General features: G+C 51.0%; 2 protein-coding genes across 6 annotated transcripts in view; one reads left to right on the forward strand and one right to left on the reverse strand.

Moving 5' to 3' along the window:
• Positions 1-1,983, reverse strand: part of SDHAF2 (succinate dehydrogenase complex assembly factor 2) — a 2,925-nt gene extending 942 nt beyond the window's left edge. Inside the window, exons 1-3 of the mRNA XM_045012804.1 lie at positions 1,865-1,983; positions 1,530-1,729; positions 216-325 (exon numbers count right to left, since the gene is read on the reverse strand). Of these exons, the coding sequence (XP_044868739.1) occupies positions 216-325; positions 1,530-1,729; positions 1,865-1,888 (334 nt within the window). The 5' untranslated portion in view covers positions 1,889-1,983. The remainder of the gene's footprint in view (positions 1-215; positions 326-1,529; positions 1,730-1,864) is intronic.
• The window catches only part of CPSF7 (cleavage and polyadenylation specific factor 7), a 26,975-nt gene extending 3,773 nt beyond the window's left edge, over positions 1-23,202 (forward strand). The window contains exons 1-10 of one of the 5 annotated variants that reach the window (XM_045012797.1): positions 1,868-2,022; positions 2,402-2,515; positions 12,798-13,016; positions 14,015-14,118; positions 14,635-14,780; positions 16,667-17,072; positions 17,367-17,485; positions 17,566-17,734; positions 17,929-18,102; positions 21,125-23,202. In XM_045012797.1, coding sequence (XP_044868732.1) covers positions 1,936-2,022; positions 2,402-2,515; positions 12,798-13,016; positions 14,015-14,118; positions 14,635-14,780; positions 16,667-17,072; positions 17,367-17,485; positions 17,566-17,734; positions 17,929-18,097 — 1,533 coding nt within the window. In that variant the 5' untranslated portion in view covers positions 1,868-1,935 and the 3' untranslated portion in view covers positions 18,098-18,102; positions 21,125-23,202. The other 4 variants (XM_045012798.1, XM_045012799.1, XM_045012795.1 and 1 more) reach the window with 4 other exon arrangements.
• The last annotated feature ends 304 nt before the right edge of the window (positions 23,203-23,506 follow it).

Raw genomic sequence — 23,506 nt, forward strand, 5'->3', positions numbered from 1 at the left:
CAGCTATAAAACCTAGCTCCTGTAGATTTTACAAAGATCAGTGTCATTACCCCTATTTTGTAGATGGGGAAACTGAGGCAGAGGGAGGGGGAAATGACCCAGCAGACCTGTAGCTGACCTGGAAATAGAGCCCAGGTCTCCTGAGCCCCAGCCCACTGCTCTATCATCTAGGCCACACTGCCTCCCCCGAAGAGGGCCCTGTTGCAATACAGTACCTGTTGCCCAGTAGTAAATATCCCAGTCATTGCTGGGCTCGTTGATCAGACGGTCATAGAGGTTCAGCTGCCTCTCAGTCATGCTGTTCAGATTCTCCTTTGCAAAGAGGCTAATTGAGGAGAGAGAGAAACCAGGAAGCACGAGGAACATAGGAACTGCCAGGCTCAGAGCCAGAGTCCGTCCAGCCCAGCATCCTGTATGACTCTGGCCAGTGCCAGCAGCAGGCAGGTGTGACATAATCTACCCCCAAGAAGGGCTCATCCAGGTCTCTAATAGTTAAAGATCAGCGTAACCCTGTAGTGGAGCTCTAATATCCCTGCCATCATCTGTTATCATTAATTATAACTCTGGATATTTTAGCTATGCATAGAAATGTCAGGTCACTTGGGAATCTTACCATGTTCCTGACCTCACCGACTTCTTGTGGTAGGGAGTTCCACAAGCTAATTATGTACGGTGTGAAAAAGGATTCCCCTCTATCAGTTCTGAACTTCCCAGTGTTCTAGTTAATTGACTGCCCCATTGTGCTTGTTATGCAGGGCTGTCCAGAAGATTCAGGGGGTCTGGGGCAAAGCAATTTTGAGGGCCCCTTCCATAAAAAAAGTTGCAATGCTATAGAATACTATATTCTCATGAGGGCCCCACTTGCCCCCCCCCCGGCAGCCCTGTTGTTATGAGGCAGGGAGAACAGAAGCTCCCAACCTTGCTTTTCTAGACCAGCCATTCTTTTATCAATGTATGGTCCCCTCTTACTTGTCTCCTTTCTAAAACAATAATCTCAGTTTTTAATTTCTCTCTTTGTAGGAGAGTTTTTCCAGGCCCTTGTTCTTATGTTCTTGATCATTCTCAACCACCTCTTTTCGGCAACACCCTTTTGGAGATGGGGTAACAATACATCACGCATTAGCCAGCTGAGGCCGCACTACTGATTTATAGGACAGCATTAAAATATTTTATCAGCACTGAATTTCACCTGCCATGGTGCTGCCCATTCCCCTAACTGGGCTCGGTCCTGCTGAAGTTCCAGGCAGTGCCCTGTTATTTGACTAATCTCAGTAACTTCGTGTCCTCTGCACGTTTGTGACCTCGCTCTGCAGATCACTACTGACACTGAACAGCACAGGACCTGGCCCGGAACCTAAAGGCAACCTCGGTTCCCCGCCGTGGGGGAACGGGGAAGCCCGGCAGAGCCAAGGAGGGCCGGGAGAGCTGCTGGGGAGGCGGAGACCCTCATGCCCGCCCCGTGCCCCACGAAGGGGGCAGGAAGCGAAGCCACCCAGGGAACGTAGCAGCCCGATCCGGGCCGCCCTTACCTGAGCAGCAGGCAGTTCTCCAGCATGCCTCGCTTCCTGCTCTCGTACAGGAGCCGGGCTCTCTTGGCCTGCAGGGGCTCGCTGGGCCGCTCCTGCCAGGGGGGCAGGGGGATCTCCAGCAGGTCCTTCCGCGAGTCGGCCGGGGAGCCCCCCCGGTAGCCGCGCCGGGCGCGGAGAGCCCCTCGGGAGAGAGACAGGAGCTGCCGAGAGAGGGGGCGCGTGAGGGGGGAGGGGCTAGGACCCGCCCAACCCCCCGCAGGGAGCCCGGAGCCCACGCGGGGCGGGGGTTGAACGCCAGGCTCCGCCCCTCCCCCGGAGAAACCTGCCCCGCTCACCCGAAGCCCCATCGCCGTCGCCATCCCGCTCCCTGGGCCCGGCCGCTCTACTCCGCCCTCCCCCGCTCTCTATGGCACCTCCGGCCCCGGCGGGCGGGGGGCGGAAGGGGCGGGGCCTGCGGCGGAAGGGGCGTGGCGTGACGGCGCTGGCTGTGGCGGTGAGCGGTTCGCGCGCTTCGGGCCTGCTCGGGACGCTGGGCCCCGGCGCGGTAACGGGCCGGCGGGGGCCCCCGGTGACGCGATGCAGCGGGGCTGGCGCGGGGATCGGGCCCGCGGGGAGGGGGGGCCGGTCGGCCGGCGGCAGGGCCCTGAGACGGGGGGAGCCGCGTCCCTGCGCCCGCCTCGCCAGGGCAGCGCCGGGCGGGCCCTGCTCTCCCGGGGGTTGGGTGAAACTGGCGGGCAGACCCGAGGAGGGGTGGATCTAACCCGGCGGGGGGGCAGATGAAGGGAGCCGGGGTGGGTAGGTCCGGGGGGGTGGGTAGATTCAGGCCGGGCGCACATGGCCGGCCCGTGTTACTGAGCCGCCTCTCCCCGCAGTGCACCGCACCTCCTTCCTTCCTGTGCTCCCGGGCTCTGGCTCCCGCCGCGGCTGGAAATATGTCCGAGGGGGTGGATCTGATCGATATCTACGCCGACGAAGAGTTCAACCAGGTGAGCGGCGAGTGAAAGCCCCACCCCCCATCCGCGGCAAGGGGTGGGGCGGAGATTTGCAGAGAGTTACTGAGAAGCCTCCTGGAGTTGGGGGGGGGGGCGTTTGGAGAAGGTTGGGCCCCCTTGCGGAGGATATTAAACTCCCGAGACTCAGAGGCTGTGAAGTAGGCTGCAAGGGACCAGAGGTGGGTCTGGTTCCTACTCGTCTGGTAAAGGCACGTGATGGGGCTTGTGTGCCAGCAAAGGAGCATTATTGTGCTGAAGGGTGGCTCTGAAAATCCCCACAGAGCTTGAGAAGCCTGCAAAGAGTGGAAGTCTTAAGTCATTATCTGGGTTCATGACTGGAATCTGCTGGGACGTTTTTTTCAGCTGAAGCTTGTGCTTGTCTGGTTACAATCTATGGGCAGTAGGGAGAAAGAAGTGGGAAATACCTATTGGACTGAAACATCCCTTAAGACAGGGAGATCTGTATTGTTGGAGAAGAGGGCAGTGGTGGATACAACAGATTGGGAATCTAGCCATCCTCTTCTGCAAAACATGAGGGTAAGAGACAGGAAATGAAACCAGAAGAGAGCTAGATGGGGTAACTGCTAGAGACCTCTCTGGGACTGTAGGCACATGAACACCACCTGATTTGGGGTACTCCGGACTTCAAGATGCTGAGCTCTTAAGGAAGTTTATCTGCTTGAATAATGGTATAATCAGAGAGGTCCCTAAATTACAAAGAAATCACCCTGATGATACCAGGAACTGAAAATCTATCCCAGATTTACAAGGAGAAAATTATTGAGACTGTGTGAGTAATAAGGAAGCTTGGGAGCTACTTGAATTCAGTGTAGTAAGGAACATGAATGCAGTGGTCCAAAGGTATTAGATTTCAGAGGAGCAAATTTTGGAGAGTTAAGAAGTCTGGACAGGTGGGTATAATGGAAGCAAGTTCAGCTCCTTGAAGATGAAAATGCTAAGTCTGAGATCATGGAAGAAGGTTAGAGATTCTTAGACAGGAAACTGCAATCAATCTTGATTACTTTCCAGGAGCAAAATGCAAAGAACAAGAGACTGCCAGTGTGGCCTCATGAGGGGTTGAACAGAAATTTGAAGGCAATAACCCCCTGTTCTGAAAAGGTGGGAGGTTACCAAATGAGACTATACCAGAAGTTAAGCCTTGAGGGAAAAGTTAACAGTGGCAAAAAAGAATGTTAACCATAAGGGAAATGTGAGAGGCTTTTACAGCTATCCTGGGAGAAACAGGAGTGCTTGATTGGAAGTAGATGCATTAATTGAGGATGGTTCTAAATGGATGAGGTCTTGAATGCCTTTCTGAAATCTTACCTTTTAAGCATTTCTTTTAAAAATTATGGTATTTCTGTGCTGTAGGACCCCCAATAGCCAGGCTTCATCCCCCCACAGAAAGCAGTTTTAACTTTAAAATAAACATGTCCCCTTGTTTGGAATCCTCTTGGGACTTTCTGATTAACTGAAAGCATCCTAGAGTACAGCATGGTTATCCAAGTCTCACTGGATCCCATGCTATAATGATAGGTCAGAATTATGTTCAGGGATGTGGCCATTGAAACATTTCAGCACAGAAATATGCTTAATTTAGTTTCCTTGCAGTTAACCTTTAACAAGCAAAATCGAGAAAGTAACTTTGGACAGTTGGGCAGTATGAGAACCTAGTAGTTATTGATAAAGAGAGTAGGTATGAGAGAACTTGGAAAATACAAACATATGCAGATTAGTGTATCAGGATTATAGGCATTCTAGGGTAATGGAAAATGACTAACAGATTTCTTGAGTCATTGGCGATTATTTTGAAAAGCCCTGGGGGAGGAGATTGGAGAAAAATAAATGTGCTACCGACTTCAGAAAAGGGAAAAAGAGAGACCCTGGCAATTACTGTTTGGAAGGTCTATCAGTTCCTAATTAAAATAAAAGTCTATAAACATCTTGGAGGATAGCAGACATATGAGCAGCGTAAGCATCATGGAATTATGAAGAAAAACAATCAAGCCCCTCATTTATTGGCTTTCTGTTATTTTGACTTTAAAGCACTTATTGTGCCACAGTAATTATCCAGGTTGGGTTGACTGTGAGTATTTTCACATGGCTTCAGAAGTGGCTGGAAAAGCAGAAACCAAGAATGGTAATAAAAGGCAATGTGTTGAGTTGGGAGAAAGATGTTTACTGGACGCAGAAAAAAAATCTGTATTGGATGTGGTCTTACTCAACATCTTCAGTGGTTCTCTGGAAATAAACAGCATGATGAAAACATTCACAGATAAAACATCTCCAACACACATGAATAGATGTAGTTTTTAAGACTAGAAGTGATCGTTGTGATCCATCTAGTCTATCCTGCATAACCAGGGCCATGGAATTTCATTTTCATTGGGAGGACGAAACCTAGAAAGCAACAGTGCTAAGAGAAAGAGGCTGTGGTGTGATTGTGGGTAGTTTGCAGAGTTGTAGCTATGTTGGCCCACAGATATTGACAGACAAGATGGGTGAGATAATGAAAGAGACAAGTGTTGGCCACCAGAAGTTGATCCAATAAAAGACATTATCTCATTCACCTTGTCTCTCTAAGGCTACGTCAACTTCAAAGTGCTGCCCCAGGATTGCTTTGATGTGTGTGTGTGGTTATGCGTGAACAGTGGGAGAGCTCCTAGAAGTGTAGGACTGGAAGGGACCTTGAAAGGTCATCCAGTCCAGTCCCCTGCCTTCACAGCAGGACCAAGTACTGTCCCTGTCAGATTTTTGCCCCAGATCCCTAAATGACCCCCTCAAGGATTGAGTTCACAACCCTGGGTTTAGGAGGCCAGTGCCCAAACCACTGAGCTATAGCTCCTGGTAATCCACCTCCATGAGGGGAATAGCTCTGCGCTCTGGGGGCGCTGTCCAAGCTAGCGCTTTAAAGCGCTTCAATGTTCTGCAGATGGGGTGATTTTTCACCCCCCCGAGCCAGCAAGTTAGAGGGCTATAAAATGTAAGTGTAGACAAGCCCTAATAGTGGCTAGTGAGTCGGGGCTTCTGTATCCTGTTGCATGTTGGATCTCAATCCTGTGACAAGACACCCCTACTCCTGGTCCCCGTGATAAGTGTTACATTCTGTGGCAAAGTAAAAATTCTAGTGCAGCTATTTGTTCACGAAATAATTCCAGAGCACAAGATTGTAATTAAATCTAAAAATGCACCACTTAATCAACATACAACTAGTCAAGGACTCGGTCCTGGGAAGGTTCAAATAAAGACATGTTTGTGGATTTGAGTTGCAGCAGGGAGATCTTAGCTGCAGAACATTGTTGCCATACAATCCCAGGTGGAGATGGGCTGTAAAGTGCTCTTGTTGTCCTAGTGAATGAGGCGACAAAGGCAGTCTTTTACAGCCAGCACATGGCAATGTGCGGAAAGGCCCTGAAAAGCCAGTTCTCTTCATGGCAAAGACAATATTAGGGTGAGACGAGATGGAAAAGTGAACAAACCTTGGGAAGATCTTTGATAAGTTATAGCTGGAGCAGCAGCAAATAGCATAATTAAGGCTGCAGAATGGTTTCCATCCCAACCCCCTATTTTTATGCACTTGTAACTTTCTGAAACTCACCTTTCAGGCTTGGTCTGTGTGCAAAGGTGACTTTTTTGGGGAGTGGAGAAACAGAAACAGCTGAGCAGTTTTTGAGAATGAGTACAAAACTATTTTCCCTGTTAAAATTCATGTAACCTTTTTAATCACCTCTGCAACTGAAATAGCTGGGGGCAGAAAATGGAAATTTGTCTTGGAAATAGCCCTTGCTTTTGAGAAGGGCTTGTGAAAATTGGAGATGATTTCATGTAGCTGTGACCCTTCGAAAGTTGCATGCTGTGTCTCTCTGCCACCCTCTCTTCCCAAGCTCATGAAGTGCCAGACTGCACATATGTGCATGCACAGCTCCCTTACCTTCACATTGAAGAGTATAGGCTGAGATTGTCAAAGCAACATAGGGGATTCAGCCACACAGGTTGACTTTAATGGAAGATGTAGTTCTGGCTGGTAGGAGCAGAAGCAGCCAAAGCAAGGACCTCTGCGTATTCAGACAACCTCCTACATTTTGGCTAGACTTTCTCTGCTCTGTGTAGATTGTCTGTTTGCTCCAACCCTCCCCCTCCCTCATAGACTCTTCACTTCAGCTTCACTCAGTCCACACCTACCTCATCCCTCTTTGCCTTTGCCCCCCTCACCTCTTTCCCCTTTCTTTCCATTTAGCTGATCACCTCCAAAATAAACCCACCTGCCCACCCCCCAAAATTGCTGCGTTAACATGACATTTGCTGTCATCACATAGTTCTCTCTGCTTGTGTGTGTACTACCCCCTTTCCCTCAAACTGTGTCTGTCTTGTTTAAATAAACAGTATGCTGTTCAAGGCAGGGGCCATTTAGTATAATGTGTATAGCCCCTAGCACAATGGGGCTCCTCCCTTGTTTGGCCCTGGCACTACGATAATAAAGGTGATTGATTAATATGTTAGCTTCTGGCCTGCTTTGAAAATCTCAAGCATAGTGTGGCTGTGTAGCCCTTGCCTCAGCCCCTGTATATCTTGAAAGGTCTTTGTACAATGCAGCACAGTCCAGTTTCTTCTATTTCCCTCTCTTAAAATATCTGCTGGAAACAGGTGGCTATTGCTGGCTGAAGTATGGTGGGATGAACAGGACAGGGAGGCAGTTATGGGAATGGAGGAGAGTTCAACGGCCTGGCATAGCTTTTCTGTAGAACCTTAACGGGCATTTCCCAACTTCACATTGTCTAACCTTGCAGTCTTGGCACTTCCTTTTGTACGGAATGCAGTGCATCTTACTGCTCTTTGCTGCAACCTTAGAGACACATGGCACAGGGTCAGGGCAACTGCATCTGTATTTCTCCTTTGTGGGGCACCCAGTTTAATTTGCAGAGCGCTCAGCCTGGACTGTGATATCCCCAGCAAGCCAGACTGCCTAAGAAGAACAGCGCCTCTCCAAAGAGCTATGGCCAGTGTATTGCCAGCAGTTATAAGTTACCATGCAGCTCCTACGTTTATTCTTAAAAAGGACTACAGAGAAAACCTATTAAAACAATAAGAAAACCTCACATGACTGCTCAGAAGCTTACCAGAGGGCACCCCCAACTCCCGCCCAGGGCTCTGATAGATTTTAGTCCTTCAAAACCCAGAACTGGGTTTTCCCCCTGGTTACAAGTTCATCTGTCTTAGATCCAGAACCCCCATCTGGGCAGATCAGCTGTTTCTTTACATAGCTCAGCCCTTTGATCTTGACCTGCAATAATGGGTAATCAGCAGACACTGATCCTCTGTTCAGTGTAAAAACAACGGAGAGTCCTTGTGGCACCTTAGAACTCCCATCTTTTCATGTACTGTGTATATATACCTGCTACTGTATTTTCCACTCCATGCATCTGATGAAGTGGGTTTTAGCCCATGAAAGCTTATAAATAAATTTGTTAGTCTTTAAGGTGCCACAAGGACTCCTCATTGTTTTTGCTGATACAGACTAACATGGCTACTACTCTGAAATCTGTTCAGGGTGGAGCTTCAAAACTGCATAACAGGAGGTGGGGAATTTGCATTAACCTCTCCCTAGGGGTTCCCCAGGAAATTGACTTCACACTTACTGTCCCCCAAAGTCCATATGTGTCTGGCACATTTTCAGTATAGTCTTTTAAACTCCCAGGTCTCTTATCTGTCGCATTGCCCCCCTCCAAGATGTTACATACAATGCCGGCCCACAATAATACATGAACTTTTACACAATATTTCAGGAAATTGCCATATCTGCCTCAGCTCGTTACTTTGATTGTCAGCTCTTTGGGGGCAGGGACTGTCTTTTGCTGTAGATGCACTGTGCCTCGCGCAATGGGGTCCTGCTCTGGGACTGGAACCACTAGGCACTACTGCAGTAGAAATAAGATAGCAGTTTATACTGAGAAATATTCTTAGTACTTTAGGATTCCAGGCAAGTCATACGTATGAAAAATACACATTAAGTGGAACTCCACATATACTCCAGGTTAAATATAGCATAGAGATATATCAGAATTAAATCTAGCCTAGAGCAAGAATTTGAAGGCAGATCAGTTTTGTGGCTAAGAAACTTCTTCGGTTGCCCATGAAAGGTGATGCTGCTGTTTTTTGTCTCCTCCCCCCCCCCCCCCCCCCCAAATGTATGTATGTCATATTCAGGGACTACCATGATGATCAAAATATCAGTCGTCATTCTGAAAGGAAACTTGCACAACACCTTGAAAAGATGAGCTTGGGAGCTTAAATTTATAACTTTGCTAGATACTGAAAATCATGGGCTCAATAGAGACACTGGATGTATGGCTTATTACAACAATCTGTAACCCACTATCATCTACACCCCAGCTGCTCCCCCGCCCCTTCCTTTCCTCCCTGTGACTGGTGGGGTGTTAACAAGCCACTTCACCTTGAAATACAGGTTAACTACTTACGCTTAACAATCTGCTCTACCTTGTATTTAGCTGTGACACTCTAATTAAGTTTCCCAGCCCCGAAGAAGAGCTCTGTTTGAGCTAGAAAGCTTGTCTCTCTCACCAACAGAAGTTGGGCCAATAAAAGATATTACCTCTCCCGCTTTGTGTGTCTAATATCCTGGGACCAACATGGCTATAACAGCACTGCATACAACATAGGTAGATCTAAGTCAATAATGACACACTGAACTTTGATGGCAATGAAAACAAATGACAAAATGCTACACGTTCTTTTTGCGGATACAGACTAACACGGCAGCTACTCTGAAACTTGTGTGTCTGAGGTTGTAGAAGAGAATTGCCTGCCAGATGCTGCATTTGAGAACCAGCCTGCAGCCCTGTGCTTGGACTTTGTTGTGAGGGGCATGAGCAGTGGCACAGAGATGACCTTAGGATGTTTGATCTGCAGAGGTGTTTTCTTTCATTGAGCCCCTGCTCTTTGGTGTGCCTTTCTAAAGGTCAGGGTTTTCTGATTGCTTTTTACCTTAGAAATACCACGTTTGGCCTGGCTCTGGTCGTCTGGCAGATGTTGAAAGTACAACCAGGCCACCTTAGCATTCCATTAACGGGTTTGTGTGGCACACAGTAGCACCTGGTTAAATTAAATTAACGGGGGGTTGGGGGGTGGTTAATAGAAAAGAGCAACACATTTGTAAGCAGAAACTAAAGAGGAAAACCCATGGAGGAGGTTTTCAAAAGTGGGCATCTAATTCCCATTGACTGCCAATGTTAGGCACCTAACACCAGTTGTACCTATGAATATCTCCCCCTATGTGACTGAAAGCTAAAGAAAGGAAGAGGCTGGCTTTAGAAGATAGGCTACGCTTTGGGATGCTAGCTGCAATCCTCCTGTAATCACAACAGTAGCCAAAAAGAAAAGGGACTTGAGTCCCCGCTTTACAAAGTATGCTAATAATTGACTGGTTGGAGGGCAGGCATTTTGACTTGGATGGGGAGACACAGGCAGTGTAAAAGGGCAGCTGGACACAGATAAATGCAAAGGAAGGGGATTTCTGTGTCGGGGGAGAAAACGCGTTCTGTGGTGGATTCCACAACTGAGGAATTGTAGCAAATGTGGGGTTCTGGATATTGATTCAGAGATTCGAAGGCCAGAAAGGACCATTGTGGTGATCTAGTCTGACCAGATGTACAACACAGGCCAGATAACTTCTCCAAAATAATTCCTAGAGCTGATCTTTCAGGAAAACATCCAATCTTGATTTTAAAATCTTCAGTGATGGAGAATCCACCACAACCCTTGGTAAATTGTTCCAATGGTTAATTACTCTATTAAAAATCTATGGCTTATTTCTAGTCTGAATTTATCTAGATTCAGCTTCCAGCCAGTGGATCATGTTCTGCCTTTCTCTGCTAGACTGAAGAGCCCATTATTAAATATTTGTTCCTCATGTCAATACTCTTCTTATCAAATGTGGAGCTTGCCAGACCAGTTTGCGACAGCAATGGATCAGCAGTCTCCTTGCGTGACCCAAGATTACCTGGTTAATAGTGGGAGTACTCATGATCCAAGCAGTGGATTGCATTCAAAGTCCTTTCTAGGGCTGAATCTCGATTACTTGCCAGTCATCATTCCTGATGTAGATACTTATAGACTCTGATCAAGTCATCCCTTAACAGTCTCTTGGCCAAGCTAAACAGATTGAGCTCCTTGTGTCTGTCACTGTAAGGCATGCTTTCTAATCCTTTAAACGTTCTCGTGGCTCTTCTCTGAAGCATCTCCAATTTATCAACGTCCTTCTTGAACTGTGGGCACCAGAACTGGACACAGTATTCCAGCAGCGGTTGCAGCACTGCATTTACAGACACAGCCCATTACAAAGCAGGGAGGCAATCTCTGTACAACTTCAGTGGTGGGATGCCAGCTACAAAATTCAGTTCTGGGCACTTTGTTATCGAAAAGGTGGCAATATATTGGGGGAGGAGGGGTTCAGAAAAGGGCAGGAGAAATGCCCAGGAGCTGGGGAGATTGAGTTGTAAAAAATATTTGTGGCTTGGCTAAGCGATGACTATGGGGAGGCAGAACCGTTTGCGGGGAGCCATGGATCTGAAGATGACTTACGGAGTGGTAGAAGGTCTAGCTAGGACGAATGGAAGGAGATTGAAAGAGGGCAGTTTTAGACCAAGTATCCAGAAAGGTCCCCCTGTGGAGACTTTTATAGGAATGTAGGATTAGTGTTCCAAGGCAGGAGGATGGTCACCCCTCCCTGGAGAGATGGACTGGTCCAGGCACTAGGGGTGATCTGTTTCATCCCCTGGACTAAGGCATGTACCTTCCTGGACTTCAGGAACTTTAGCGTAGAAATGATGCATCAAGTCAGATCCCGCCCAACTGAACCCATTGGCCATTTTATCCTTGATTTCATTGGGAGCAGGAGCAGGCCCTTAGATGTGTGTAATAGCTTTTAAATGGCTCTCTTTCTCAAAGGAATTGTCCTCTTGATCTCATGCCTCTGGCCTATCCTGGATTTACACTCCTGCTTATATTGTCTCAGTACAAGAACAAGTGTGCACTTGATGAATTAAGATAATTAACTTCAAGCATATGAAATGGCTGCTAATGCATAGTTAACCTGTGGCACTTGCTGCTGTGGGGTGTCAATAAAGCAAACAGCTTTATAAGAGTTTTGAAAGGACCATAGCATTTATTGTAACAGTAACTGGTGTAAAATAAGCTAAGGGCTCTAATGCTTTATGGTCTAAAAAGAGCGATAGGAGGAAATTGAATGCACTGCTTCCTCAAAAGCCTCTTGCCACCTCGGGTTCAGGTCTCCTAAGTTAAGCCTGGCCAGGAGATCACAGAGGAAAGCCCACATGCTGCAGAAGGCAATGCTCTTTCCTCTGAGTGCTGAATCAGTGCCCCAAAAGTATACCCGGGGGTGCTGTGCCTCTGGGATCAGTTGTAAAACAGAGGTCTTGGCCACTCGTGATCAGAAGAGGAGCCCTAGCCAGATTCCATTCTGCGTTTGGAAGTTCTCCTCATAGTTGCATTTGGATGCAGTGTTCTTCACTTCCTGTCCTACACCATTGTCCTTTTTGTGACTCCGAATGAGTCACATCTGCACACTGACACACACACTATTCCCATGAGGCTGCAGAGCCCACACAGCTACAGGAGATAGAGCCACATTCCACTGTGCCTCCTGTGTTGGCAGAATCGTGGTCTCTGTTCCACGTCAGAGGAGGTGGGGCTAGTGAGACCAATCTGGATTTGAGGTTCTCAGAGAGTGTTGGTGGCAATGAGAAAAATCCTCTCTGTCATTGAACTCCTTCATCTGAAATTTATGGCAGGAGCTTTGCAGGCACGTAGAGAAACGAGTCCTTGCCCAAGCCACTTACAGTCTGAATCAGGCAGGAAAAATGTTATACCCAAGGTGGTAATTCAGATTTAGGATGTGGAAGACACAGAGAGGCTGAAGAACCAGGAGTGTCCCTGTTACATGGTACTTCTCAGCCCAGTAGCGTTCCTTCCCATTGGCTTCTGAGAGTGGGTGTTCTAATGAAACTCAGTCTGGGCAGGAAAGAATGATTCCTCCTCAGGATTGTTTTGTGCTTAGTGTTTAATCTCTTGGGCGCACAGGCTGTTTACCAGCAGATCAGAAGCACTGGGCAGGGCAAACCTCCAGCCTGCTGGAGCCTCTCCCTTGACATGACTGGCTAGTGATTGATTGTTGCCGAGCTGGTAAACTGGCCCCGTGGGCTTGTCACAGAAATGCTCACTGATATCTTGTGTGTCCTAGGACTCCGAATTCAGTAATGCCGACCAGATGGATCTGTACGACGACGTGCTAGCAGCAAGCTCGCAGCCACCCGAAAGCCGCACCAGCAGCTCGGAGGCACCGACCGAGATCCGCCAGGAGCAGTCCCCCAAGTCAAACAGCAAATCGCCTGCCATCCTGTACACCTACAGCGGCCTGCGCAACAAACGGGCTGCCGTGTATGTGGGCAGCTTCTCCTGGGTGAGTTAGGTCACTGATGCCTGCTGGAAGCACATGGCCTAGTATGACTGTCCTCCACTTACTGGGGACAGATGCGGTGTCTTCAGTGCTTGCAGCCTGGGCTGCAGTCGTAGCTGTCAAGTGAAGTGAAATCAAGCTTGGTCTGTACGTGGATGGGGATCCTCTAAGGAAACCCATGTTCTGTAGAAAAGGGTGTGATATAGGGGGCTCTCTTCCCTTTGTGTCAATACTGAACCAGTGCCCCATCCTGGGCTTGCAAGGGCCATGCGATCAAACAGTTAGTGAGGTGTGGTAGAACAGAGACCTGGACCACCTGTGGCCAATGGTGATCTCATGGTGTGGTCTGCATGGGACTGGGATATGGAGCCTTTAACACTTCAGAGCAGTGCAGTGGGAGGGTGATGGCTCTGGGCCAACTTATGTGCTCTTGTGGCTGTGGGCTGGCTTATATGACATGAGGTGGTGGCTCTCTGAAGAACAGATGTCCCCACCACACAAGCCACTGACACGGTTGGGACTTATTGTCCCTTTTGTTGGTAGTCCCTGAGAGAAGCCAAGGACTGAATGGGCCTGGAGACTGAGCTCTGGCCCCACAACCCCTGTGATCCTTCTTGCTCCAGACCTGTTGGTGGAGTGGCACGGGGGGGAATCTTACCTTACTGCTCAAACTCTGTACGCACAGCCCTTCAATCACCACAGCTCTCCATGATGCCCTTTCTCAGATCTTACGACTGTCATTTACAGCTGCCTCCCTGGGGATTGGTGTCTCCCAGACAGAGGGTTACTAGGCTGGGCTGTATCGTCTTCCTGCTGAAAGCATTTGTGGCATCAGAAACTGGAGCCTACGCTAAAGATCCTAGGGGGAGATTGAGCAGGGTGGGCCTTGGTGGTGGTGAATGATAGATAATGCTAGTCCTGGAACAAGGGTGTGTGGGCCAGAGATCCTGCCATAGGGCCTCAGCTGCTAACGCTGTCCTCTTCCACCTGTTCTCAATCAGTGGACAACTGACCAGCAGCTGATCCAGATTATTCGCTCCGTGGGGGTCTACGATGTGGTGGAGCTGAAATTTGCGGAGAACCGAGCCAATGGGCAATCTAAAGGGTGAGAGCTCTGGAGGGGGACCCAAGGCCTTCTGGCACTGGGCCAGTCCAAAGAGTGAACACTGTTGCGGGAGACCGTGGACCTTTTCTCCAATGGGTTTGTCACCATGATCGTCGGCCTGTTCCCCGTGGGCAAGGTGTCAGCAAGGTGTCAGCCTTCTTGTGGAGCTGTGTGGAGGCTTGAAAGATGCTTGTGTGAATGGAGCTAGTGTGCCAAAGCACAGAGGATGAGGTAGTGAAGAGGTGGTGGGGAGCTGATGGGAGGAACATAGGAATGCCGGTTACCCTGTGGTGGTGGGCTGGGTTCAGCTGCAGACGGATGTCCATAGTGAGAGGTGTGAATTGCTGCTCTCTATGCTGCCTGGGCCATGGGGAGAGGTGTAGATTGAAGCACCCATGGTTGCTTGTTGGGTTGTCCCCACAGATTGTGGTCGGGGGAGGAGGGCGGGCGGGCTTGGTCCCTTGATGTGATGGGGTACTGGCCTGCCATCATTTGCTTGTCTCTGGCTCCCCCCAGGTATGCAGAGGTGGTAGTTGCCTCCGAGAACTCAGTCCACAAGCTCCTGGAGCTGCTGCCTGGCAAGATCCTCAATGGGGATAAGGTGGAGGTGAGACTGGCCACCCGGCAGAACCTGTCACAGTTTGAGGCACAGGCTCGGAAACGTAAGTGGGACAGGCCCGCCACCAGGGTGGGGCGCAGGGTGCATGAGGAAGGGGAGACTCCCATTGGGCCCTAGAGATCCTGAGCAGAGCTTCAGCAGCCTGAACCAACCAAAACCCTGGGGTGGGGGCTGAATTCCCAGGAGTCTCTGCGTGTTTTTCCTGTTGCTGCCGAGTCTGACCAGATCCTGACCCGAGTCTTTATGATCCCATTTTAGGTGCTCATAGACTGCGAAGATCCCTCGTAGCCTCCTCCTCCTCCTCCTCTCCAAACTGAATGGGCTTAAGCTCTTCAGCCTATCATCATAGCTAAGACCCTCCATATCTATTAGTAGCTCTTCTCTGGACCTTCTCCAGAATTTGTACATCCCTGCGGAGGTAAGGTGCCCAACACTGGACGCAGTAATCCAGCTGGGGCCTCACCATGGGCCTTGTACAATGGCCTTTTTCCTCAGTCTGATGGCCCAACATCCCAGCCCCGCCCAGCTAGGGGGCGCTGTGCAGCTGGAGGTGCCATCTTTCCAGGGACACACATGGTGAAACTGGTCACCTGTGGCCATTGTCGATCACATGGCACGTTTCATAAGAGGAGAATTACTGCCCCCAGTGCCCTGGACAAATTCCAACTGGGCGACTGTCCTGCAGCCTTCACGTGCCCCAGGCAGCTGCAGTGGAACACCAAATTTTCCATTGCCCATCCTGAATTGTCAAAAGGAAGTGCTCTGCACTGTCAGACCGCTGCCACCTTCTGCCATGGAGGTGGCTGCATTTCAGTGGTAGGTGAGAGGTTCCTGTGTTCTGTCCCTTACCTCACAGGGCTGTTGTGAGGCTGTGGCTTTGTCTGCACTGGAGAATTGCCCTGGCTATAGCCATTGGTGTAGCTGTGCTCATCCTGATGGAGCCGACCAACACCTGGCATTAATGGAGCTTCTACCTGGATGAAACCAGGCCAGCTCATAGCAGTTTACCATGGACACTAGGGGGTTTGCACCAGTGGCTGTTACAGGACCACTCACCAGGGCAGGCAAGGCCTCAGTGTGTCTCCAGCCCTTTGATTCTGGGCTGAAAGGGGCTAGAGAAGGGAAAGTTTCCTTGCAGTAGTAATTCCTTGGCTTGTTCCCATGGCTGCAGATGAGCAACATCTGCATGTCTGCTGCAGATCTAACCCCCTCAGACTCCTTCATGGTCAGCATCTGGTTACTTGCTCTCCAGTACTTGGTAGCCATGGGAGTTTTGGATCCAAGCTATGTCCCTCTAAGTTTGTTCACCTTATAATCCACTCCCCTAGGGGATTGCAGGCTCTCTGGGTCAGGCTCACTTAAAGTATTGGCAGGATTTCAGTCTCTGCCTCTGTGCAGGCCCAAACCAGCTGTATTAACCAACAAACAGGCACGCTCTGACTCACGCGGTGCCCGGTGACCTCTCTGCTGCAGCCTCCTGCCATTTGTCAGGGCTTTTGGCTTCTGCCCGGGTAATCAGTTTGCTTTGCAACTTCCATCCCTTGTGTTCTTCACTGGGGCACTGCCTTGGAAGCTTTCCTGATGTCTTGGTGGAGAGCAATCACGCACTGGCTGAGGCCCGTGGAAGTGGAGGCTACGTTTGGCTGGCTGGATCTTTCTCTTGGCACCTCAGACTCTGCTGAAATCAGGCGTGTGGCCATGGGAGATGGGTGCCCCGATCTCGAGGCGGGGAGGTGATAGGGGCTGGTGCAGGGTCGAGGGGACGATATGTCCCTCCCTCAGTCACTGGGTCATTCCATCCCCCACCTCCTTCCCCCCTCCCCAGGCTTGTGGGGGCTGCTGCACCAGCTGGCTCCCTTCAGGTGGCTTTCCTATGGGTGAAGTCACCCCCATGCTCACAGGCCATTCCTCTTCTCTGCTGGCTAACAGGGGTGCCGCCGAGGGCTCACTCTCGGGACTCCTGGGATACGATGGATGGCCGAGCCACGCCGACGGAGAATGCCGTGCCGCCCCCTCGTGTGGAGAAGCCCCCTTCTGTGCTGTCTTTCTTTAACCGCCCCCCTGCCGCCATGCCCCTCATGGCCCTGCCCCCTCCCCCGATGCCTCCCCCGCCACCTCTCTCCTCCAGCTTTGGAGTGCCACCTCCCCCGCCAGGAATCCACTACCAGCATCTAATGCCCCCTCCCCCTCGACTGCCCCCCCACCTGGCTGTGCCACCTCCAGGGGCAGTCCCTCCTGCCCTGCACCTCAACCCTGCCTTCTTCCCCCCGCCAAATGCAGCACTGGCCCCCCCGCTGGACACCTATAAGACCTCTGCAGCATATAACCACAGCAGGTGAGAGCAGCTGCAGCCTCTGCTGCATTTGGAAAGGACGGGCTGGGATTGTGGGGGCAGGAGATCTGGGTCTACTGGACCCCAAGAGGGCAAAAGCTGTTGCTATGGGGTGCCAGGTTGGTGTCCTGGGGAACCTCTGCCAAGTGGGCAGTGAGCCTGGGATGCGCCCTGGTTGGTGCCCCTGGGGAGCTCTGCCAGGTGGGCATTGACCCTCAGCACCTGTCGGGTCAGTCCCCAGGGGTGGGAGCTTTCTCCCTGTGCCCAGCTAACAGGCGCATGCTCTGTTCTGTGCAGTCGAGATTTGGGCCCACTGCTTCCCCCAGTGAGCGAAGCCGAGTTTGAGGAGATCATGAACAGGAACCGAGCGATTTCCAGCAGTGCCATTTCCAAAGCAGTGTCCGGAGCCAGCGCAGGTAACAGCGTCCCCCTGACACCTGTCATCCTCCATTCCCTGCCCGGTCCTTTTCCTCACCCCTCTCCTCATCTCCTGCAGGGGATTACAGTGATGCCATAGAGACCCTGCTTACGGCCATCGCCGTTATCAAACAGTCTCGCGTAGCCAACGACGAGCGGTGCCGCGTCCTCATCTCCTCCCTCAAGGATTGTCTTCATGGGATTGAAGCCAAGTCCTACAGCATGGGTGCCAGCAGCAGCTCCTCCAGGTAAATCCTTGCCAACCAGAGTAGAAGGGGAGAACTCCTTGCTCTCATCTTGGGCCTCTGGTGGAGATTTGGGGGGCAGGCATAGCTCACTATCCTTTGGGGAAGACCTGAGTGGGAGGCAGCAGCCCCTTTATCTGAAGATCTGGAGGGGAGCACGGCTTGGGAGATGCTCAGCGCCTGGCCTTGTCTTCCAGAAAAAGACACCGGTCTCGGGAGAGGTCGCCCAGTCGGTCCCGTGAGAGCAGCAGGAGGCACCGGGACCCGCTCCATAATGAGGATCGGCACGAGGATTATTTCCAAGAAAGGAACCGGGAGCATGAGAGACATCGGGACAGGGACAGAGAAAGGGACCGGCACCACTGAGAAAGGTGAGCTGGCCCGAGGCCCTGCTCCTTCTATCCTCTTCGTGCTGCGGGGCCATCTACCTGCTGCCGATGGAGCACCCTTTCCCCTAGAGGGACATAGCAACCTCCTAGGGATGCAGACTGGACGTTATGCAGTCCATTTCTCCTGGCTTTTAGCAGTTGACTGTCCGTGGCTAACATGGTAACTACAGTCAGTGGCCACCCTCTGGATCTCAAGCAACAAATGATCTTTCATTGCCCGCAACGGGTGTTCCAAGAGGGAAAGCCCTAGGGGAGAAGAGAAGGGAATATCCCCTAATCTCCTCTGATGGCTGCTGAATAACCAGCACTGAAGTCCCTCATTAGTGGTTTTCCATTGAAACTGCAACCAGCTTGGTGCTGCTACTCATTCACATGCATCAGCAGAGTCACTTCCAGCCCCATTCCTCTCCTTTCAGTGTCTTCACTTGATTGATTTGTAGCAGGCTGTGAACCTACACTGCCCACACCGAACAGCAGAGAGCGAGCTCCTTGCCCTTTGCACTCTGTCCTCCTTTCTAGGTTCAATGCGGGCAGTGTGAGGGACAGGGCTTTCCTTGGTCAGGTATCCTCCAGCTATGGAATTCCCTTCTGGGGTTAGCCTGCCAGAGTCCTTCACTGGCTGGTTACAGCACCCTGCAGTGTCCTCACTTCCTGTTAACCATCTTCAGAGCCAAGGGGCATTGAGCTCTGCTGTTGGTGGGTGGCTTGGCTGGGGAGAAGTGGCTTTGCCCACGTGGTGGTAGCTGGGCAGACTACGAAAGCTTCTTGGATTTTTAGGCTATAAATGTCAATAGCATGTCCCCCCGCCCAATAGTTGGGGGACATGATAGTGGTCTTCAAATACTTGAAAAGCTGCCATAAAAGAGATGAAGAAAAGTTGTTCTTTCTTGCTACAGAGGGCAGGACAAGAGGCAATGGCTTCAAGCTACGGCACTGCAGATTTAGATTAAATCTGCTTCCTAATTCTAAAAACAGGAGGACAGTGGAACAGACGTGTCTAGGGAGGTTGTGGAAGCTCCTTCACTGGAGGTTTTCAAAAAGAGGCTGGGCAGCCACCTGTCTTGGATGGCTTAGACACAACAAATCCTGCATCTTGGCAGGGGGTCAGACTGGAACTAGACCCTTGTGGTCCCTTCTAACCCTATAGGTCTCTGGTTCTATTATAGCTCTACTGGAGAGGGCCATGCAACCTTTTAAATTAGGGCTGATGGGTCAGGGCTGCCAGCTTCAGGCCATGTGTACCTTTCAATCCACAACAGGTTTGTCACTCCTACTATTTCAGAATCACTTGGTGGGTGGGGCGAATGGGGGGGGGGCACGGCACAGTTTCCCCTGTGTCACCCACGTGTACAGCCTCTCCTGCTTTGCGTCGGGGCTTTTGTACAGCACTCGGTCCTAAAGAATTAAAAACCGTTACCCACTAGATTTGCCTTTGAAGGTCTTGACTATAGCCCGGCAGCATGACCCGTACGCTGCCCCTGCTCCCCTCAGAGAGAGGCTGCCACTAAGGAACCAGCTGACTCAGAAATTACAAAGCATCAACCCTGCAAACATAACATCCCATGGGAGCTCTCCCCATCCTGGACTAATGCCAGGATTTCTGCTGCCTCCCCTACCTCTAGCTGTACTGAGGTGGGCGGCATTAGAACTACAGACCAGCCTCCAGTATCCTCCCGAGAGGCCATGGTGTTTTGGTCCCGTTCCTGCTGTGTGGGAAAGTTCTCCCTGCGGGTCTCAGTGCACCGGCTGGGCTGCCTCTGAGACATAGGATGGTGGTGTCCTTAGTCTGTTGCGGGGAGAGTGCTCTGCGTTTTGTGCTGCTTTGAGGATTTTATTTGGCAATGGGCTGGTGCCTCTTAAATAATCTGCCTACTGCTGGAGTGTCTTCACCTCTGAGCACTGCCACACCCGACACACTACTGATTTGTACCAGGGTAAGACCGAGAGGCCCCCCACTGCGACTGGGCCAGCTGCTGTGTGTTTCTTACCCAGATCAAACCATTGGTCTCTTGGGGAGCCCTGGGTTTCAAACCCACGATTGCTTTATGCTTTTAAATGTTCATCCCCCACCCCAAAATGTTTCCAGTGTGAGCATTGTCAAGGCATGAAGGGGGCCTGGTGGTTAAATCAAAGAAAGGGGGAGTTAGGAATGAAGCCCAGCTCTCTTTGCCACTGATTGACAGTGAACTTTGGCAAGTTACTTCCCTTTTCTGTGCTTCAGTCCCCCCTGCCCCCCCCCCCCATGGCAGTAGTATTTGCCTACCTGTCACATGCTTCTGGCTTAACCCATTACCCTTGTGAAGCACTCAGATCCTCGGCTGAAAGACGTTCTAGAAATACCCAGTGTAACCCGGTCTTTAGCATGTCCTTTGGTGTAGAGAACTGCCTGGGGCAAGTTCCCTCTCAACAGAACCTGTGTGGCTTGCAGGATTTATTCTGGATCAGCCAAGAATGTACTTTAGGTGTCATTAAATATTCCAGGTGAAATAACTCCCCTCTAGGTCACCGGTTCCAATCCAGCCTGGGTTGGCCATGACCTTCTGGCGATTTGACCTGTGCAAGTTTGGCTGATCTCAGTCCAGTTCCTAGTGCACAAGTGTCCTCGCTGGAGAGTCCACGTTCTGTTAGATATGAATTGTCCTCCTTGGCGTTCCCCGCTGTTCAGCCGAGGCCAGAATGGGGCCGTGGAGATAGAGTGCCTGCCTTGCCCCTAGACGTGGCCACCGGGGCAGGGACAAGGCACCTCATCTGATGGAGCCTGTCCTGGGGGTGGAGGACTTCCCTCTCCAAGGCTGTGAATCCTGTACTTTGATCCTGTCAGCACCAAACTTGCAGGAAGACAAATGTTAAAAGGCAGGTCTGTGGGGGGCCTTTGCCTCCAGTGGGGGAGGCTGACTGGGCCCCAGGCAGATCCTTGCTGAGCAGTTGGCCTCAGCAGCGACTCAGTTGCCTGGTCAGTGGAGCAGGGAGACTGTGACCTGTTGTCTTGTTCTGTCCCTTCCAGGAGTTTGGTTGGCAGTAAGTGTTTTTAATGGACTTGTATCTCCTCACCTCGATCAGGACTGAAGGACGGAGGCCGCTCCACCCCTCTCCTCCCCACTGCCCCCAGCTCCTTCCAGGCACCCAGGGAAAGCCACGTCGCCTGCGGGACTCCAGCTGGCACACGGTGGCCTCGGGACCGACACTCGCTGCTGCTGCTTCCTGGGGAAATGCTGGAAGACGTGGAGTTAGGGAGGGATAGCGTCGGGGCCACTGTGAGCAGGGCGTGCTCCAGTCCACGGATACTTGGACCCAAAGAGAAATGGTGCTTTTCCATGGAAGCTTGTGAGCTCCTTCCTCTCCGTGGCCCTTCCGGGGACAGCTGGAAGGGAATCCATCACCCTCGTGTGTGCTGGGGAGGGTTGGAGGTGGGGGCGCAGATATCCCTGCATGGTGTCTGGCGCCTGGCCTGCTTGGCTCACTGGGGCCAGTATTCATGTCCTTCCATGGTGCACTGTCTTCTTGTCCTGTGTGGGGGAGCTCTCCTGAGGAGTGCGATCCCTTCTCCCAGCCAGTTCCAGGCCTGGCTTGGCTGGCCCATTATACGCAGCTTAGATAACAGCATTTCCTCTTCCCCCCACCTCATGGAGTGCAGGCTGGCTGCTACTTCCCATCACCTCTTTCTGCTCCCAGTTGCCGTTCCTGTAGGCGCCTCTGAATCCTCTGCATTCTGCCACGGCTCCTCTAGGGGGCTTGTCCGGAACAGAGGTGGCCCCTCTCGGCTGGACTCAACACCTCTGGCTCTCCATGCTGATCTCATGCAATAACTGTTCCAGTTCACGTTTTTCCCTACCGCAAGCCCTAGCCACCTGTTTCTCCAGAGCCAGCCTCCTCCCAGAGAGGCTGCCTTCCTTGTTTTAGAGGAAGCAGCATGGGCAGAGACTTGAGTGTTGTGATATTGGTGGATGGAGATGGGGTGGGCTGGGGGCTGGCTGGATGAGCCCAACCACTGGTAACCTGGCGAGCTGCTTAACCTTTTTGCGTGGTTGGAGGTGCATTGATTCCAGGGATGGAGAACTCTGCTGGAGACTCCCGCCTCTTCATAAACGCTCTAGGAATAGGAGCTCCCAGTCAAGCGCTGCGTGGGGGGTTTCTTTAGACAGCACCGCTGCTCGCTATTGCTCTGTGGTGCGCGACGGTGAGCAAAGGGTTTGGGGCAGCTGAGAGTTGGTCTGCATCTAGCTAAGTAGTCTTGGTGTCTGTTCCAGCACATGGGGCTGATTGTGCCCGACAGTGTGATGCCTGAAGGGCCAGGGGGAAACATAACCACCATTTCCACCACAGCCTTCAGCTGGTGATTCTCGAAGGCTGGTAGGATAGGTGGTGTGGAAGGAGCCATTTTCCCTTGAGCAAAGGATGCTGTAGGGGACAGGTGGCCAGAGAGCAGCCTGCATGTGTTGCAAGACTGTGCCTATCTGAGCGGCAGCCTGTGGAGACTACACATCCCAGCATGCAGTTCTCCAGTCACTTAGCTCAAGCTATAACATATTGTATGCTTGGACCTGTAGTCTCCAGAGCCTGCACCTTTATGTAAGACTGAGGACAGCAACCACCTGTTGCATTTCATGCCATTCAGTGTGGCCCTCCTGGCAAGTTGTGGACACAGCTGGGCAAAACCTGGGCACTATCCCCCCAGCAGGGGTCTCCAGTTGGGCACATCCGTGAGGGTGGCAGGGGACGAGAGTGCACAACCTGCCTGGAGGCTGGTGAAGTGAAGTGACACCTCCATAAGAACAGTGATCAGTGAGCAAAGGCCAGCTCTGGATGTCTTTTTAAAAAGAAAATGAAAAAAAAAACCGGAAACTTAAAGTGAGGTGACATTAAAAAGAAGTGTAAAATACCAGAAAACCCTTTGACAGGAGAGTGTTCTGTTTTTTTACGTAATGACACAAATTTTTAGTTTATTTCAGAATAGTTGGGGGAGGGGGGATGATAAAAATAAAAAGCAACGCCCCAATTCCCCTCCCCCAGTTCTCGGTGATTTGATTTTTGTCTCTTTCTGATAGGTTGGAAATTGTGTAATAAACTTGATGACGTTGTCAATCTTTTATACTGCATTGTATGTTTTCTTTTTTTCCTTTTGTAACAAAATATTTTAAATAATAAATGGGGTGTGAGCTGTTTTACGGAACCTGCATTGAATAATATTCTCTCTCCGGGGTCATGGTGGTATTGGTGCTGTGAATGGGGATCTAGGGTTTGGGATTCTGGACTCCTGGGTTCTTGGCCTTGCTTGTGGTCTGATTTTCAGAGGTGCTGAGTCCTCAGAACCAGCACCAGCATTTAATGGTCAGGTATATAGGAGGCTGCCTAGGACACTAGGCCAGTTACGCCCTCCCCCAGCCAA

This window comes from Mauremys mutica, chromosome 4, assembly GCF_020497125.1.
Source record: "Mauremys mutica isolate MM-2020 ecotype Southern chromosome 4, ASM2049712v1, whole genome shotgun sequence".
In the NCBI taxonomy this organism is placed as follows: Eukaryota; Metazoa; Chordata; order Testudines; family Geoemydidae; genus Mauremys; species Mauremys mutica.